Source organism: Pelobates fuscus, chromosome 5, assembly GCF_036172605.1.
Source record: "Pelobates fuscus isolate aPelFus1 chromosome 5, aPelFus1.pri, whole genome shotgun sequence".
In the NCBI taxonomy this organism is placed as follows: Eukaryota; Metazoa; Chordata; class Amphibia; order Anura; family Pelobatidae; genus Pelobates; species Pelobates fuscus.
In genome coordinates, this window is record NC_086321.1 from 176,280,973 (window position 1) to 176,297,474 (window position 16,502).

A 16,502-nucleotide genomic window follows, 5' to 3' on the forward strand; every position below is an offset into this window, starting at 1 on the left:
TCACTAACACACACACTCACTAACACACACACTCACTAACACACCCACTCACTAACACACACACACACTCACTAACACACACACACACACACACACTCACTAACACACACACTCACTAACACTAACACACACTCACTAACACTAACACACTCACTAACACACTCACTCACTAACACACACACTCACTAACACACACACTCACTAACACTAACACACTCACTAACACACACACTCACTAACACTAACACACACACTCACTAACACTAACACACACACTCACTAACACACACACTCACTAACACACACACTCACTAACACTAACACACTCACTAACACTAACACACACACTCACTAACACTAACACACACACTCACTAACACACACACTCACTAACACACTCAAAGGTTTTTTTTTTATCCCCCCAGCCTCCTTACCTGTGGGAGAGCTGAGGGGATTCCCTGGGGTCCAGTGGTGCTGCTGGCCCTGCTGTCACCCGGCTGGCTGGCGGGCGCGCGAGGGAGCACTGTCCCCTGGGTGCTCCCTCTTCAGCTCTCTCGCGCGCCGCGTACTGATGCCGGAGCCGGAAGATGACGTCATCTTCCGGCTCCGGTTTCAGTGCGGTGCGCGAGGGAGCTGAAGAGGGAGCACCCAGGGGACAGTGCTCCCTCGCGCGCCCGCCAGCCAGCCGCGTGACAGCAGGGCCAGCCTCGGGGGGCCCGGAGGTGGCCGGCTCCTGGGCCCCCCAGCAGAAGAGGCTGGCCCAGTGACCTACATACCTGGGTCGCAGGGCGGCCGGGCCCCCTGGTGGATCGGGCCCGGTCGCAGCCGCGACCCCGGTATGTACGCCACTGCTCCCAGTGTCCTCTAGTGTCCCAGTGTCTGTGTCCCCATGTCTCCCAGTGTCCCCATATGTCTGTGTCCCCATGTCTCCGAGTGTCCCCATGTCTCCCAGTGTCTGTGTCCCTAGTGTCTGTAACCCCATTTCTCCCAGTGTCCCCAAATGTCTCAGTGTCCCCATGTCTCCCAGTGTCTCCATGTCTGTATCCACAAGTGCCCCCATGTCTCCCAGTGTCCCCAAGTGTCTCAGTGCCCCCATGTCTCTCAGTGTCCCCTAGTCCCATCTCAGTGTCCCCTAGAGACATGGGGACATTGGGAGAAATGGGGAGACATATAATGGGAGACTAGGGGATCTGGCGACATTAGGGCACTGGCACTGTGATACATAGGGCTACATTCGCATCAGTGACACATGTCTATGTTCATAAGTGCCCCCATGTCTCCCAGTGTCCCCAAGTGTCTGTGTCCCCATGCCCCCCTGCCAGTGTCCCTAGTGTCTCAGTGTCCCCATGTCTTCCAGTGTCAGCTAGTCTTCTAGTGTCTGTGTCCCCATGTCCCCCAGTGTCTGTGTCCCGATGTCTCTGTGTCCCTAGTATCTGTAACCCCATTTATCCCAGTGTCCCCAAATGTCTCAGTGTCCCCATGTCTCCCAGTGTCTCCATGTCTGTATCCACAAGTGCCCCCATGTCTCCCAGTGTCCCCAAGTGTCTCAGTGCCCCCATGTCTCTCAGTGTCCCCTAGTCCCCTCTCAGTGTCCCCTAGAGACATGGGGACATTGGGAGAAATGGGGAGACATATAATGGGAGACTAGGGGATCTGGCGACATTAGGGCACTGGCACTGTGATACATGGGGACACTGATGCCAGGCTGGCCTTCCAATTCATTGGACAGACATACCCCCTTTTTGGGCATGTTTGCCCCTTTTTGCAGTTCTGGTCACGTGATTCGCATCAGTGGCCTACTCTTTTACCCCTCCCATTGGCTTCCTGCTTCACTGGACACTGCTTTTAGGGGGGTATGGATTTACTTGAAAGATGAAAGCATAAATTAGAGAGAGAAATTAGCATAGAGTATGTGTTTTCTTATAGCTGCATCCCTTCAGTTTCCCTCCAACACCAACTCAGACGCTTGAGAGGTATGAGTGTTCTAGTGTTTTTGGTCGATAAGATTCTGTAATTAGGCCCCATCATAATTGTCAGCACCAGGCCCACTGGGCTCTTAATCTGGCCCTGATACTATACTACACTATAATTACATTTGCTTTTAAGGCACGTGGCATGGCTAATTGTGCTAATTTCACAGTGATAAAACATTATGATAATAAACCCACGTGTATTTGAACCATGTTAACTACATTGCACATTTTATGCAAAACAAGACAAACAGAAATACTCTCCAATACAGCTGTTTTTCTACCTCAGGTATTAGTCTAAAATGTATTTTCCTTTTCAAGTAGCAATTCATGTTTTAGAAAATAAAACCCAAGTGCATTGCCAAGAAAATCGTTAAAAAAGAGTTTGCCTCATCTGTACTTATTAGGATGCTAAACATGGAAAGAAACCCACTGGCAATCCTATAACTTTCCTTTAGTAAGAGGGCTTCTTTCATATACCAGCTGTTTATCCAGCACTTGGGCTTCAGAGTTGTAGCTTCCTGAGGCTTCAGCTTTATAGACAGGGCACAGATCTTGTTGACTCCATCTGAGAAGAGACAGTAAGAGATGCTGAATATAGCCTACAAACCCCTTCATCTTCTTTCACTACAGTATGTTATCACACTCTCTGCCAGCTGGCTACACAATACTTACCTTTGTGCACAGTATTTATCTGTATCAGACGCTCCCGGCCAAGCAGCATGTTCCAACAATAGTGAACCTAGAAAGGAGAGAATACATACGGAGGATGACATCTTTGTTTAGGCTCTTCAAAATTACTACGTGCGGAGTAATGCATGGAATTTGCTGTGAATTAAGTATTTATAACAATCTTACTTCAGCTATGTGGGACTTGCAATTGCATAATTTCATTGAGAATCCTGGGTAAAAGGGTACTTATTACTGATATAGTGCTCTTTAAGTGATTTATAACCGAGTCCCGTCATGTTGGAGCAAGAGGCTAAAGAGAGCCTTGCGTTGTGATTGGAAGTCAAACACGTATTTTGCTTTGACCACATACAAGAAGCGCTGCACTGCATAGCAATCTACCCTTCATAATTCGTGATATGCCAGGACTGTTTTGATAATATAGAGTTGATTGTTCCTTTGTGATAAAGAATGTATGATGTTATTTCTATTTATATCAAGAATGCTTTAGGTTAAAGCTTAGATGGGAATTGTCACTGCCCAATTTATCCTTTACTCAAAGGTGTAAGGATGCGAGCCTTTGCATGGGGTTTATTCAATAAACTGTGAATTGTAGTAAACTGAAAACATAATTGCTAAATAAATAATAGGTGGTAGAAATTATTTCCTGCTCAACTATTTTGGACTACATTTTTAAATTAATTTGAAATTCAGTTTAATTGTGTTGTTTAGCAAATACACCTCATAGACAACAAGCACCATATTATCACTTATTCACGTTTCAATGACTGCCCATGATCTAATATTGCTTTCACCTGCTTGCTAATGGCAATTATCCCATTGTGTTTTAATTAAATTCTGTTAATAGCTACACAAAAGTATGAAACACGGAGGGCGGGGCTTAGCGGGCAAACGGCACAGACGCCATTTCGGGAGCTCCGCTAATCCAGCAACGAAACTAGCGAATAACGCCTAAACGAGCACACCCCGACTACCGGGGCGACCAGAATCAGCTCCAGGAGAGCGTAAGGCACACATCGATGCCTTTCTTTCAACAGGGTGCAAAACAGAAACGTCGGCCCCCAAGGGTCTCCCACGCGGCCAGCCAGAAATATAGGCCGCATGCAACAGCGGCCTGGTGGGATACAGACTGGCTTACACCCGATCAACAGCAAGCGCAGGCACCAGAGCCAGAAGAGATGGGCAAAAAATCCCACAAATCTCAGGCACCCATTCCTCATGACTCACAGGACATCGGCAAGCTGCTTCAACGCACACCCAGGCCCAAAGAGCTGGAACAGGCCGAACCAGAGGCCTATAACTACCAGATGACAGCAGGGGTGAGTGAAAATACACAGGGACCACCCACAGAAGGGCCCCCATCCCCACAAACCCCAGCCAACACTGAACCTGCAACAAAACATGACATTGATAACCTCTTCGACAGAATCCAAAAACTGTTCGCCGCAGACATAGCAGCAGTGCGGACCGAGGTACGGGCGGTCACTGCCCGCATCCAGGCATCGGACACAAACATAGCTGACCTGCAAAGCAACCTGGCAGAGGTGAGGGACACCGTGAGGAAACTACAAGAGCAAAACTCACACATGTCTCTGAGACTAGACTTACTGGATGAAAGGACCTGCCAGAAGAATATAAAGATCAGAGGGGTCGCAGAAGCAGTAACAGCGGAGGAATTGCCGCACCTCATAAGACGCCTAATAACTACATTGCTCCCAGCAAAACAGGCGAAGCAATTCACACACGACGGCGCTTACCGTATCGCAAAATCCCCTAGGGCGCCACCTGCAGCACCCAGGGACATTATACTGCGATGCGGAACGAGGCAAGACAAACAAGCCTTGATGAGAGCTATCCATAATAAATCACCTATGGACTTTGAGGCCCACAAGATCTCACTCTTCCAAGACCTTCAACGCACCACTCTAATGTGGAGAAAGACCATGAAACCCATCACCCAAAGGCTACAAGAAGAAGGGATAACATATAGATGGACTGCCCCTCGATCACTCACAGTAATTAAAGAAGGCATCCAGTTCAAGGCCACCGATGTGGCGGAGGCCAGCACCTTTCTGACAGCGCTTGGCATAGGAGACGCCCCGCAAGTGCGGAAGGCCCAAGCTACCAGTGGGACATGGGACGTTGACAACGTCACCCCCTTTGTCCCCCGACATGAACATGGAGCAGTGACATAGGGAATCACACCTCAGCCATAGATTGAGAATCTAGTACTCCTTTGACCCGACCTTCGTATTGAACACCCCCACTTCTACCCCCACTGCACCGATTAGACGAATGCCCCGGAAAAAGTCTGTGCCCACCATAGCCCTACTAATAGCGATGTCCATGAAAGGGCCCCACGTAGGCCTACTCCCTAGCACCCTCCCCCCCGGCGTCCCCTCCGGTTAAGGAATACACTAGACCCCCAGCTAACAGACGACAACCAGCAATCCAGACTAACTGCTAAGGTCCCATATTCCAGTACTCTCCCCTCCCTGATGAGCCCCTAAGATACACTCAGGTTATGCAGACCTTCAATCTCCCATTATACTGGTATTTTTCCACAAATAGTCTGGACCATAGTTGTTCTTATTTTTTGATTTTTCATCTTATTTTTAAGTTTCCTTATGTATGGTATATGGTGCTTAATTGTCCTTAATATTTAGACACCCTTACTACCAACAAGGGGATCATTTACTAAGCGCTGAAACCTCCCTGTGCACCTCTACATAGAAATGGATACCTCGTTTGTTTCAGCAGATGATCACCACAGTAATAGTCACAATATTATTCTTATTTATTTTACTTAGTTTACAGATCGTTCCGTTAATCAGTTAGCAACTTAGCTTTCTTTTCTTTTCTTGTATATTGTCCTAAGATACATAGATGACTCTCGTTAGGGGGTCTTACACCCCAGACAACAAAGCGACATCAAAACAAGCTTTACTAGTCATAGCCCCTAGTTGGTGGGCTATAGCCCACTGTACTTCTTTCTTGTAAAGCTTCAGACGGCAATAGCCATACATTGAGATAACTTGCTAATATAACACTTTGATGAACCTTAGCTATGGTTACTTGAGTGTCACGAGTTTCACTGGAATTCCGATATGGATCAATCAACAGTGTTTAATAGCCTGCTCTCCTCTTGTTATATATATACACTGCGTGCAGAATTATTAGGCAAATGAGTATTTTGACCACATCATCCTCTTTATGCATGTTGTCTTACTCCAAGCTGTATAGGCTCGAAAGCCTACTACCAATTAAGCATATTAGGTGATGTGCATCTCTGTAATGAGAAGGGGTGTGGTCTAATGACATCAACACCCTATATCAGGTGTGCATAATTATTAGGCAACCTCCTTTCCTTTGGCAAAATGGGTCAAAAGAAGGACTTGACAGGCTCAGAAAAGTTAAAAATAGTGAGATATCTTGCAGAGGGATGCAGCACTCTTAAAATTGCAAAGCTTCTGAAGCGTGATCATCGAACAATCAAGCGTTTCATTCAAAATAGTCAACAGGGTCGCAAGAAGCGTGTGGAGAAACCAAGGCGCAAAATAACTGCCCATGAACTGAGAAAAGTCAAGCGTGCAGCTGCCAAGAGGCCACTTGCCATCAGTTTGGCCATATTTCAGAGCTGCAACATCACTGGAGTGCCCGAAAGCACAAGGTGTGCAATACTCAGAGACATGGCCAAGGTAAGAAAGGCTGAAAGACGACCACCACTGAACAAGACACACAAGCTAAAACATCAAGACTGGGCCAAGAAATATCTCAAGACTGATTTTTCTAAGGTTTTATGGACTGATGAAATGAGAGTGAGTCTTGATGGGCCAGATGGATGGATTGGTAAAGGGCAGAGAGCTCCAGTCTGACTCAGACGCCAGCAAGGTGGAGGTGGAGTACTGGTTTGGGCTGGTATCATCAAAGATGAGCTTGTGGGGCCTTTTCGGGTTGAGGATGGAGTCAAGCTCAAGTCCCAGTTTCTGGAAGACACCTTCTTCAAGCAGTGGTACAGGAAGAAGTCTGCATCCTTCAAGAAAAACATGATTTTCATGCAGGACAATGCTCCATCACACGCGTCCAAGTACTCCACAGCGTGGCTGGCAAGAAAGGGTATAAAAGAAGAAAATCTAATGACATGGCCTCCTTGTTCACCTGATCTGAACCCCATTGAGAACCTGTGGTCCATCATCAAATGTGAGATTTACAAGGAGGGAAAACAGTACACCTCTCTGAACAGTGTCTGGGAGGCTGTGGTTGCTGCTGCACGCAATGTTGATCGTGAACAGATCAAAACGCTGACAGAATCCATGGATGGCAGGCTTTTGAGTGTCCTTGCAAAGAAAGGTGGCTATATTGGTCACTGATTTGTTTTTGTTATGTTTTTGAATGTCAGAAATGTATATTTGTGAATGTTGAGATGTTATATTGGTTTCACTGGAAAAATAAATAATTTAAATGGGTATATATTTGTTTTTTGTTAAGTTGCCTAATAATTATGCACAGTAATAGTCACCTGCACACACAGATATCCCCCTAAAATAGCTATAACTAAAAACAAACTAAAAACTACTTCCAAAAATATTCAGCTTTGATATTAATGAGTTTTTTGGGTTCATTGAGAACATGGTTGTTGTTCAATAATAAAATTAATCCTCAAAAATACAACTTGCCTAATAATTCTGCACTCCCTGTATACACAACTACTTAGTCATGTTTTATGTTTAGTTAAGATAAATGTACGCTAAGCGACTCTCAAAAATATAAAAATGAGGCATTGAAAAAATGTGGAAATGTATCTAACGGTGCTATCGTTGTATCGATCCTACTCTGTGAAAACCCTTGCATTTCCCTTTCTTTATTCTGTACCCTTCATCCGTGCCTTAATAAAAGAAAGATTGACAAATAAAAGTATGAAACACAAGCAACCTACCATGTCTATAGTGCTGGAATTCCACATGCACATGCTGAAGGCCAAGTACATGTTGTGGTTATCTCTTGAGCACTAATAAATTGATGGACTCATGTAACCAAATAACTCCATTCACGGGGTCAGTGACTATTTACAGTTATGAGATGCTAGCATCAGTTCACTTACCTGATGGCGATAAAAATGTAATTCTTCCCAAGATATTCTACTAATTCTTGGTCTTCACTTTTGTTTGTGATACCCCACCGTTCAGAAATAAACCCTTTGTGTAATACAAGTAAAACCCAATGCACATTCTTACCAATGTAGATCTTTGCGAGACTGTAAGAAAAGTCTCGGGCAGATAGCTCCATGTAGCTACCTCCTTTCAGTCCTGCATTCTTTGTAAATTCTTTAAGTTGCTGTAGTGCCTGCAGGGTGACGTTTGCAGACTTGGTAAGGTCAGGTACTTCTAATGCGGCTTGTAGCTTATCCTGGAGACAAAACAATTAACAGTATGTCATGATTCAGTGAACATTAGTCCACAAGTCAATGCACATGAAAAATACTACAATTAAAATCAGATGAAACACTTAAAATGTGCTATGGGAAGGAGGGTGGGGGGCTATTTGCCATGCTAATAGGCTGCATAGCACACAAGCTCCTCCAGGATTTTCTGCTATAAGCAAGTTGATTTATTTTATCTTGAAAAATCTTAGACAAATCTCTGGATATGCATAGGTTGACACTTGTTACCGTCAGATACCATATTGAAGCATTGGAGTGAGTGTTTTGCCCAGGATTTCAACGTGTGGAGCCATTTGCACTTGGGGTAAGCTGTTGATCCTTCACAATCCATTCGACTTACCTGGAACTGGAGTATGTTCTAATGTCCCCTACCCCCCACCCCTTGCATAAGCCCAATTGTAAGGGTCAAGATGGCAACTAACGGACGGATCTGTGGTGCATATGTGTTGGGTCTTATTTGGGCCTGGGGCTGGCGGGGATAACAGCTGGGGCTCTGTTCTCCATCAGGTCATTGGTGCTTTTTTTTTATCAGTTGATTTTACCTATGCTGGCCAATTTCCCTAGCTTTGCCCAACATTTGTATAGGCTGATTAATTCCTTAGATAGGCAGTGTGTCCTCTATAATCCAGCCCAACATCTATATCCTACTTTGTATTTATTTTATCTCTCCTACAATATTTTGGAATTTTCCCACGCTGTGTAATTTGACTTATAACTCTCTGATTGGTTACTTAATCCACCAATCAGAGAGTTATGAGTCAAATTACACAGCATGGGAAAATTCCAAAGAACTTTCCCACGCTGTGTAAAATGACACAGCACACTCTTATTGGTGGATTTCCAACCAACCAGAGTGCTGTGACAGGTAAATGTAGAGACTTACCTGTCAGTCTCTTCATTTACCTGTCAGAGCACTCTGATTGGATGGCTTAAACCCACCAATCAGAGTGCTCTGAGCCTAATTGCAGGGCGGGGCAAGGCTTTACAAGCCTTCCCCCGCCCTGCAGAGCTCAGTCTGCGGTGAGCCCTCGCCGGGTGAAGAAGGATTGGGGTTTTTTTGCGCTCGTTTTCTTTTTTTTTTTTTATATATATAATTGCGTCGGTTATTATGGTTTTTTATTTGGCCTTTTTTGGGGCTGAAAAAAGAAGATTTTAGAAGAAAGAAAACATCGAATGGTAAGTTTTTTTTTTTACAGGTACTTAGTAAAAGGTCCCCCCCCTCATTAGTTTTTAGGGTGAGGGGTTAGGTAGGGTGATACATTTTATTGGGGGGGGAGGGGGTGACTAGGGGTTTGGGGACCCCTAGTCACCTAGGGGGGGGGGACACATTTTTTTAGGGCCCCCACCCGCTGCTCAGGGGTGGGGGTCAGGGGGAGGACATTAGGTCCCCCCCCTTATTAGTATTTAGGGCCCCCACCACTCAGGGGTGGGGGCAAGGGGGAGGACACTAGGTCCCCCCCTTATTACAATTTAGAGCCCCCACCCGCCGCTCAGAGGTGGGGGCCAGGGGGGAGGACATTAGGTCCCCCCCTTATTAGTATTTAGGGCCCCCACCCACCGCTGAGGGGTGGGGGCCAGGGGGACGACACTATGTCCCCCCCTTATTCTTGTTTAAGGCCCCCACCCACCGCTCAGGGGTGGGGGCCAGGGGGGAGGACACTAGGTCCCCCCCTTATTACAATTTAGTGCCCCCACCCGCCGCTCAGGGGTGGGGGCCAGGGGGGAGGACATTAGGTCCCCCCCTTATTAGTATTTAGGGCCCCCACCCACCGCTGAGGGGTGGGGGCCAGGGGGGAGGACACTAGGTCCCCCCTTATTAGTATTTAGGGCCCCCACCCGCCGCAGAGGGGTGGGGGCCAGGGGGGAGGACACTAGATCCCCCCTTATTACAATTTAGTGCCCCCAACCGCCGCTCAGGGGTGGGGGCCATGGGGGAGGACATGAGGTCCCCCCCTTATTAGTATTTACGGCCCCCACCCGCCGCTGAGGGGTGGGGGCCAGGGGGGAGGACACTAGGTCCCCCCCCTTATTCTTGTTTAGGGCCTCCACCCACCACTCAGGGATGGGGGCCAGGAGGAGGACACTAGGTCCCCCCCCTTATTACAATTAAGGGCCCCCACCCGCCGCTCAGGGGTCGGGGCCAGGGGGGAGGACATTAGGTCCCCCCTTATTAGTATTTAGGGCCCCCACCCGCCGCTCAGGGGTGGGGGCCAGGGGGAGGACATAAGGCCCCCCTTATTCTAGTTTAGGGCCCCCACCCACCGCTCAGGGTTGGGGGGCAGGGGGGAGGACATTAGGTCCCCCCCCTTATTAGTATTTAGGGCCCCCACCTGCCGCTCAGGGGTGGGGGCCGGGGTGGGCACTAAACAGGCTGCTCACTGTTTACTAGACATGCCCCTACTCGCGGTATAGCGAGTAGGGGCAAAATTTACTAATACTAAGTAATTTTTACCGTGGGAATTAGGGAGTTATCTACCAAGCGGCTGCAAGAGAAGTCCCGAGGTGCCGAAGTCCCGAAATGCCGAAGTGTCGAAGTGCCGAAGTTGCAGAATTTCCGATGTGTCGAAGTGCCGAAGTTGCCGAATTTCCGAAGTGTTGAAGTTCCGAAGTGCCGAAGTTCCGAAGTTGCCGAAGTTCCGAAGTCTTGAAGTGCTGAATTGCCGAAGTCCCGAATTGCGAAAATCCTGAATTTCGGAATGCCGAACCGAACCGAAATTTTTTCCCATGCACATGCCTATTGATTCCCAACAACTTACGGTTTAGTGAAGAACCCTCTTCAAGACACATTAACTTGTCATATATTGATTTTTAGAATGTAATTACTCTACTTTTGTCTTTGTAAAATTGAATTCATACCATCATACCATTCCCCTCCTCCCCTGTTCTTGGAGTTAATTTTTACGATTTACTTGTTTGGGCCTGACTATTCCCTCAATGGCCTATACATATCAAATATTACAATACCGTAAGTATAAGACAGGCATAGGCAACATTCGGCTCTGCAGATGTTTTGGACTACACCTCCCATGATGCTTTGCCAGCATTATGTGTGTAAGAGCATTATGGGGGATGTAGTCCACAACATCTGGAGAGCCGAAGGTTGCCTATCCCTGGTATAAGACATGGATGGAGCTATTGGGTATGGTAAGCAGAAGTTCATGCCTTTGCACTTTAAAATGTACATGTTATGGAGCCTTACGTGTCTGGGTTTAGTGATGCTTGGTAAGCAAAGTAAATTTCACCCCAAACTGATAACTTCTGGCGATTTTAGTAAAGTACATTATCATGGTGTTATTCCATACATTACATATTATGGAAGAGACATAAACCTTACACATGCACACTTTTATAACTCAATGTACTACGTACACATAGATAAAGATTGGTAAAGTTCTGCGATCATGGAAAATTAATCAGAATCCAGCCGTGATCTCAGCAGCTAATTCATGACGACAGTATCTAAAATAGATCATTTATATTTTCCACTACTAGCAGTAGCTCTATTGCACAGACACAACAGCATTTTATTTTTGTATCCGTTTTGTAATATTTAGAGTGAATGATTATGTCACACTGTCTGCTGCAAACTAAACTGTAATCACATGTTTTATTCATTGCCAATGAACCAAGCTGCTATATTAAAAACACAATTTCCATCCATCAACAATACATTTTGTACAGTAGAAGGCTTCTTATGTAACATCTTGAGAAGTTGAGATCACTACCAATCAAAGGGGTCAATTGCCTATGCTGCATAAACATGCTTGTGTAAAATTTTTCTTACTTCTGTGGCAGAGAAGAAGGCTGTCAAAACTTGTCCTTGACTCTTAATGACAGAGCGCAGGACATCTAGGGACAAGATGTTGGTGGTACCTTCCCAGATGGTCAATACCTAATAGAAAAGCAATAAAGAAATCTGAAGGTAAAACAACCAGTGTAATGTTATTTACAGCCCTTCCTCCAAATATCCCACTTAGCCTTTTACCTGAGCATCTCTTAGTAATGCAGGCAAGCCTGTGTCTTCCATGTAGCCCTGTCCACCGAAGCTCTCGAGTCCTTCTGAAATGACTGCAAGAGCCTAGTACACAAATATTTTCAACTTAGAATGTGCCTGTTTGTGGTGACCAGCTCCATCAAAAGAAAAATTAAACACTGGAGATTTTGTTTTGCCTTGTTTACCTGTTTCCCGGTGTACAGTTTGGCAACAGGTGTAAGCAGACGAAGGAGATGCTGATCCTGCTCTGTTGCCAGATTTGTTTCTTCCAGACCCAACAAACGAGCAGTTTCCATCAGTAGGAGAAAAGCCCCTCGAGCTTCCACCTGCAACCAATATCTATTATCAATAGATGTCGTGCCTTAAAGTAATATTTGTATACACTATGCAGCTATAAGAAGACACTTATGTTGATTTACTAGTTGGAACAAAAAACAAACACTTAATAAAATGATTTGCACTCCAAAAATCGGAAAAGTCCATGTTATCTACTATAAATGCTTGTAGCCTGCTTTTCAAATGTAACATACTGCATTCCGCATATTGTTTTTGCTAGCATAAATGCAAAAACAAGTAGAAAATTCCTTTTATAAACAGTATACAACTGTATATTACAAGAAGGGAACTCATAGCCACCTCTTTATAATTAAAAGGACAAACAGATAGCAAGGATTAATTTTGTCCTTGCAACAATTCATTTTTGTTTTTGCATTATGTAAGTGATTAATGTATTTCAGACAAACAGATAAATCACTCAAAATCCAGATGAATTTGCATTTGTCCAAAGTTGTTAAAGGCACTAGCACCCTAAAGAGAAATAGCAGCAGGGAGGAGCCTCATGGATCACACTGATTAAAATGAATAGATCATATAAATTTAGTTTTTCCATCTTAATGTGGTCACTTTCTACAAAAATGGAAAAGGGTGCATGGGAGCGACTGTCCATAGAGTTTTCTTGCCACAAGAAGAATCGACAGACATAAAAAACATCAAAACAATATCTGCTAAAAGGAGCAAGGAAGATCCAGTGGCCACTTTGGAAATATGCTCTATAGAAGTATCACAATGAAATGCACATGAGGTGGGTAGTAATTCTGTCAGGCAGCTGTTTATTTGCCAAGGAATAATCTTGCTGAATCAAAGATTTAAGCCTGATACCAAGATAGCAGTCAGTGCCCTTTCACCCACCCTTACTCCAGAAGAATGGAAGAAAGAATTGCACTTCCTGAAGGACACATCATCCTTCACATAATATATGAAGGCCATCACCACATCCAGTGAAAGGAGAAACATCTAGTTAATGACTGGCTTCAGACATAAGGACAGACCCACTGTCACATAGACAAAGTAAGTGGAAACAACACTAGACAAAAAGGTATATGAGGTACAAAGGATTACCTTCTCCTGATGGAAAATCAGGAAAGACTAAAAACACATGACAGACCTGAATGCTCAGACATTGTTTTAGCTGAAGAATAGCTAACAGAAAAAGAAGATTCAATGCAAAGATTCAGCCATTATTTGCGGATTGGTGCATTACAGACCAATGGGCAAATACTGGCGCTTATAAAAAAGAACTGACAGGGAAGATATCTGAGTAATGACATGCCTGTGATGACTTCCATATATAGCTATTAGAAGAACATCATGCCAAGGAAGCTTGTGAAACCTTGTGCATGTAGAAGGGTGTCAATGGCTCTTTCAACATTCCAAATGCAAAAAGTCCTTCAAGCACCATGGCTTCAAAGACAAGAACCAGGTCACAATACAAAGTCCTTTAAGGCTACATGGTGTCTAGGAGTATCGCTGGCGCACACCCAAGGCCAATCCAGGCCACAAGTTTCTGGAGTATTAAGAATGTGAGAAACCTGAAGATCAGACTAAACTGGTAATCCCCCAAGATTACCAGTGCATGTATTAAGACAGTCTGCTGGTCCTGTGACTGGGTTTGAGATTGATCTTTTAGACACCCCATATGTTTACAAGAGAGGCAAACCCTTCTGGACAGAGACCCCATTATCATAGGTGAAAGGTCTGGTGTCTGAAAAGATTGGGCTCCCTGTTTTCCACTTCTGGAATGTGAATCTTAGAGAGAATCAATTAATGGTTATCTGCCCAAATTAGAAACTTGGGGACCTCCATCATGGATAGTCGTCCCTCCTTGGCAATGAGCATAAGCCACTGCAGTATCATTGTTGGGTTGGAGAAGGACACGAGTAACATCCCAAAGGACATACTATAATCTGAGAGGATGAAAGATCCCAAAACATTAGTACATTGAAAGGTGGCCTCACCTCCAGAGGAGATCTAGTCCTCTGAGCTTGCAGCATCCCCTGCCCTGCACTTAATCCCAAGGTGCTGATGTACATTGTACAGATGACTTGAGAAGGAGCAACCCTGGGTTAGAAAAGGGATGGTAGAAGGTCCAGGATAATTCTCTGAGAGGGATCAGCAGAGTCTCGTTCTACTGTCTGATGAACTGGACACATAGCAAAGACTAGAACTTTCTTAAAATTTGCCCCAGTCAGAGACAAATGGGCATCCAGGAAGGAAACTTTCATTGAAGTCACATCCAGAATCATACCTTGAAGGGAGACCCAGTATCTGGTACTATTGGTCTTGTAGTAGACTGAATCACCATCCATGGTCTTGCACGAGTGAAATAAGTCATTATAAAGGACCACTTACTTGTAAGAGTCTACCTGCAGAAGGATATTTTCTGGGTTTGGCTAATGCGAAAGGCAAGGAGTGTGGGCCTGAGGTATCAGGCAACCCAACAAATTTAATGTGGTGACATAGAGAACCAATATTAGACCAGATGGTTGTGTTACAGGTGGATTTGAAAGAGGTAGTGGCCTGTGAGGACTTGGACCAGGAATTTTACTTCGACTTGTTTAGTGAAGTTAGCTCCAAAGAAGTGCCAGACTCCTGATGGCCAATAAGTGATGCACTGTTGAGACAAAAAAAAAACCCAAAAAAAACAGCTAACAGGCAAGTTTTTCCATGGGCAAAAAGGGAAAAAAGGGGAATAGAAAAAGAAAGGAAAAAAGAAAAATAGGGAGAAGGAGACATAGGACCAGGGGAGAGACTGATAACGGCAGGGGTATGGAAAGGCGAAAATTCACCCAGATCGGGCTTTTAGAGTACTAGGCAGTACCCGCAGTTGAATAAAAACTTATGGAACAAGTGGGTCTGTTAGGGGAGGCTTTAAGAATATAATATTATTACTGCTATCTTTATGTTCTAACAAGCATCAAATTAATGCAGCACCGTCAGTACTAGCTGGTTCAAAGGGGACCTTTCACAAACTCCCTCAAACCATGGAATAATGGTTTTAAAAGAGAATACTATAGAAACCGAGAAATTAAATCAAATAATATATACAGTCTTATCGTACTAAAAAATATACCTCCTCGCACAGAATTAGATGAGTGATATTCAAAGATGATATGAGATATTCAATACCCCTATAATATCTGGACAGATAGATAAAGAGAAAATCCTTATTTCCAAAACCGCTCTATAATATGGATTAAAGATACAGAGATATACCTAGTGCTTTGATAAAGTATATATCCCATAAAGTTGGGCGCTTCCCATCAAGCTTACAACTTAACATATAGAGAACATTTTTGGCCAAGGATTCAATGGAGGAGAAGCATACAATGGGATCCCACTCTGGGAAATATTTTTTTATGTAACCTATATATGGGATATAATAATAATTAATAGAAAAAGGGGAAGGGAAGGGAAAGGTAGAGGGAAAAAGGAATAGAAAAGAAAAAGAGTGAAATATACACATACAATAATAATTTATAGGCACAAGCACTGATAACATACACAATATGTAGATATAAATCACAACAAAAATTATTGCTTAGAGAAAATATTTATATAGTCCGAAAATGTGACACATTAATTAATAAGTATATAAGAATGAAGACATTGATGAAAGAGATGGAGGACAAAGAAGATATCAAGATATAAGAATATTCACGATAGAAAGTTGTAAATATGCTAACACACATATAAAGCACTCACAATTGGGGTAGATATAAGAAGAGTGAAGAAAGAAAGAAAAAAAAGAGAGAAAAAAAAGGAGGAAAAAAAAGGGGGGGGGGGTTATTTCTTTTCTATATTCTTTTTTTTTTTTTTTTCCCTGAAGTAGGAGAGAATAATAACGAATTATAATAAATCGATCCCTGTTTAAATTAATAAACAAGGCTATGAATATCGAGTAGTTTATAAAGAATTGGATAAAGAACAAGAGAGGAGAGAGGAATAGAGAAGATTGTATAGATTTATTGATATAAGTACATCAGGAAGGGGGGGGGGAGAGCAGTGGCGTACATACCAGGGTCGACCCGGTATGTACGCAATGGGCCAGCCTCTTCTCCTGGGGGGCCCA

General features: G+C 44.2%; 2 protein-coding genes across 2 annotated transcripts in view; both read right to left on the bottom strand.

Annotated features, from left to right (window-relative positions):
• LOC134611143 (acyl-CoA dehydrogenase family member 11-like) overlaps positions 1–16,502 on the bottom strand; it is a 382,909-nt gene that overhangs the window by 236,439 nt on the left and 129,968 nt on the right. The window lies entirely within an intron of this gene.
• LOC134611144 (acyl-CoA dehydrogenase family member 11-like) overlaps positions 1,935–16,502 on the bottom strand; it is a 144,554-nt gene continuing 129,986 nt past the window's right edge. Inside the window, exons 10-15 of the mRNA XM_063454743.1 lie at positions 12,280–12,420; positions 12,086–12,178; positions 11,885–11,992; positions 7,895–8,066; positions 2,646–2,712; positions 1,935–2,538 (exon numbers count right to left, since the gene is read on the bottom strand). Of these exons, the coding sequence (XP_063310813.1) occupies positions 2,412–2,538; positions 2,646–2,712; positions 7,895–8,066; positions 11,885–11,992; positions 12,086–12,178; positions 12,280–12,420 (708 nt within the window). The 3' untranslated portion in view covers positions 1,935–2,411. The remainder of the gene's footprint in view (positions 2,539–2,645; positions 2,713–7,894; positions 8,067–11,884; positions 11,993–12,085; positions 12,179–12,279; positions 12,421–16,502) is intronic.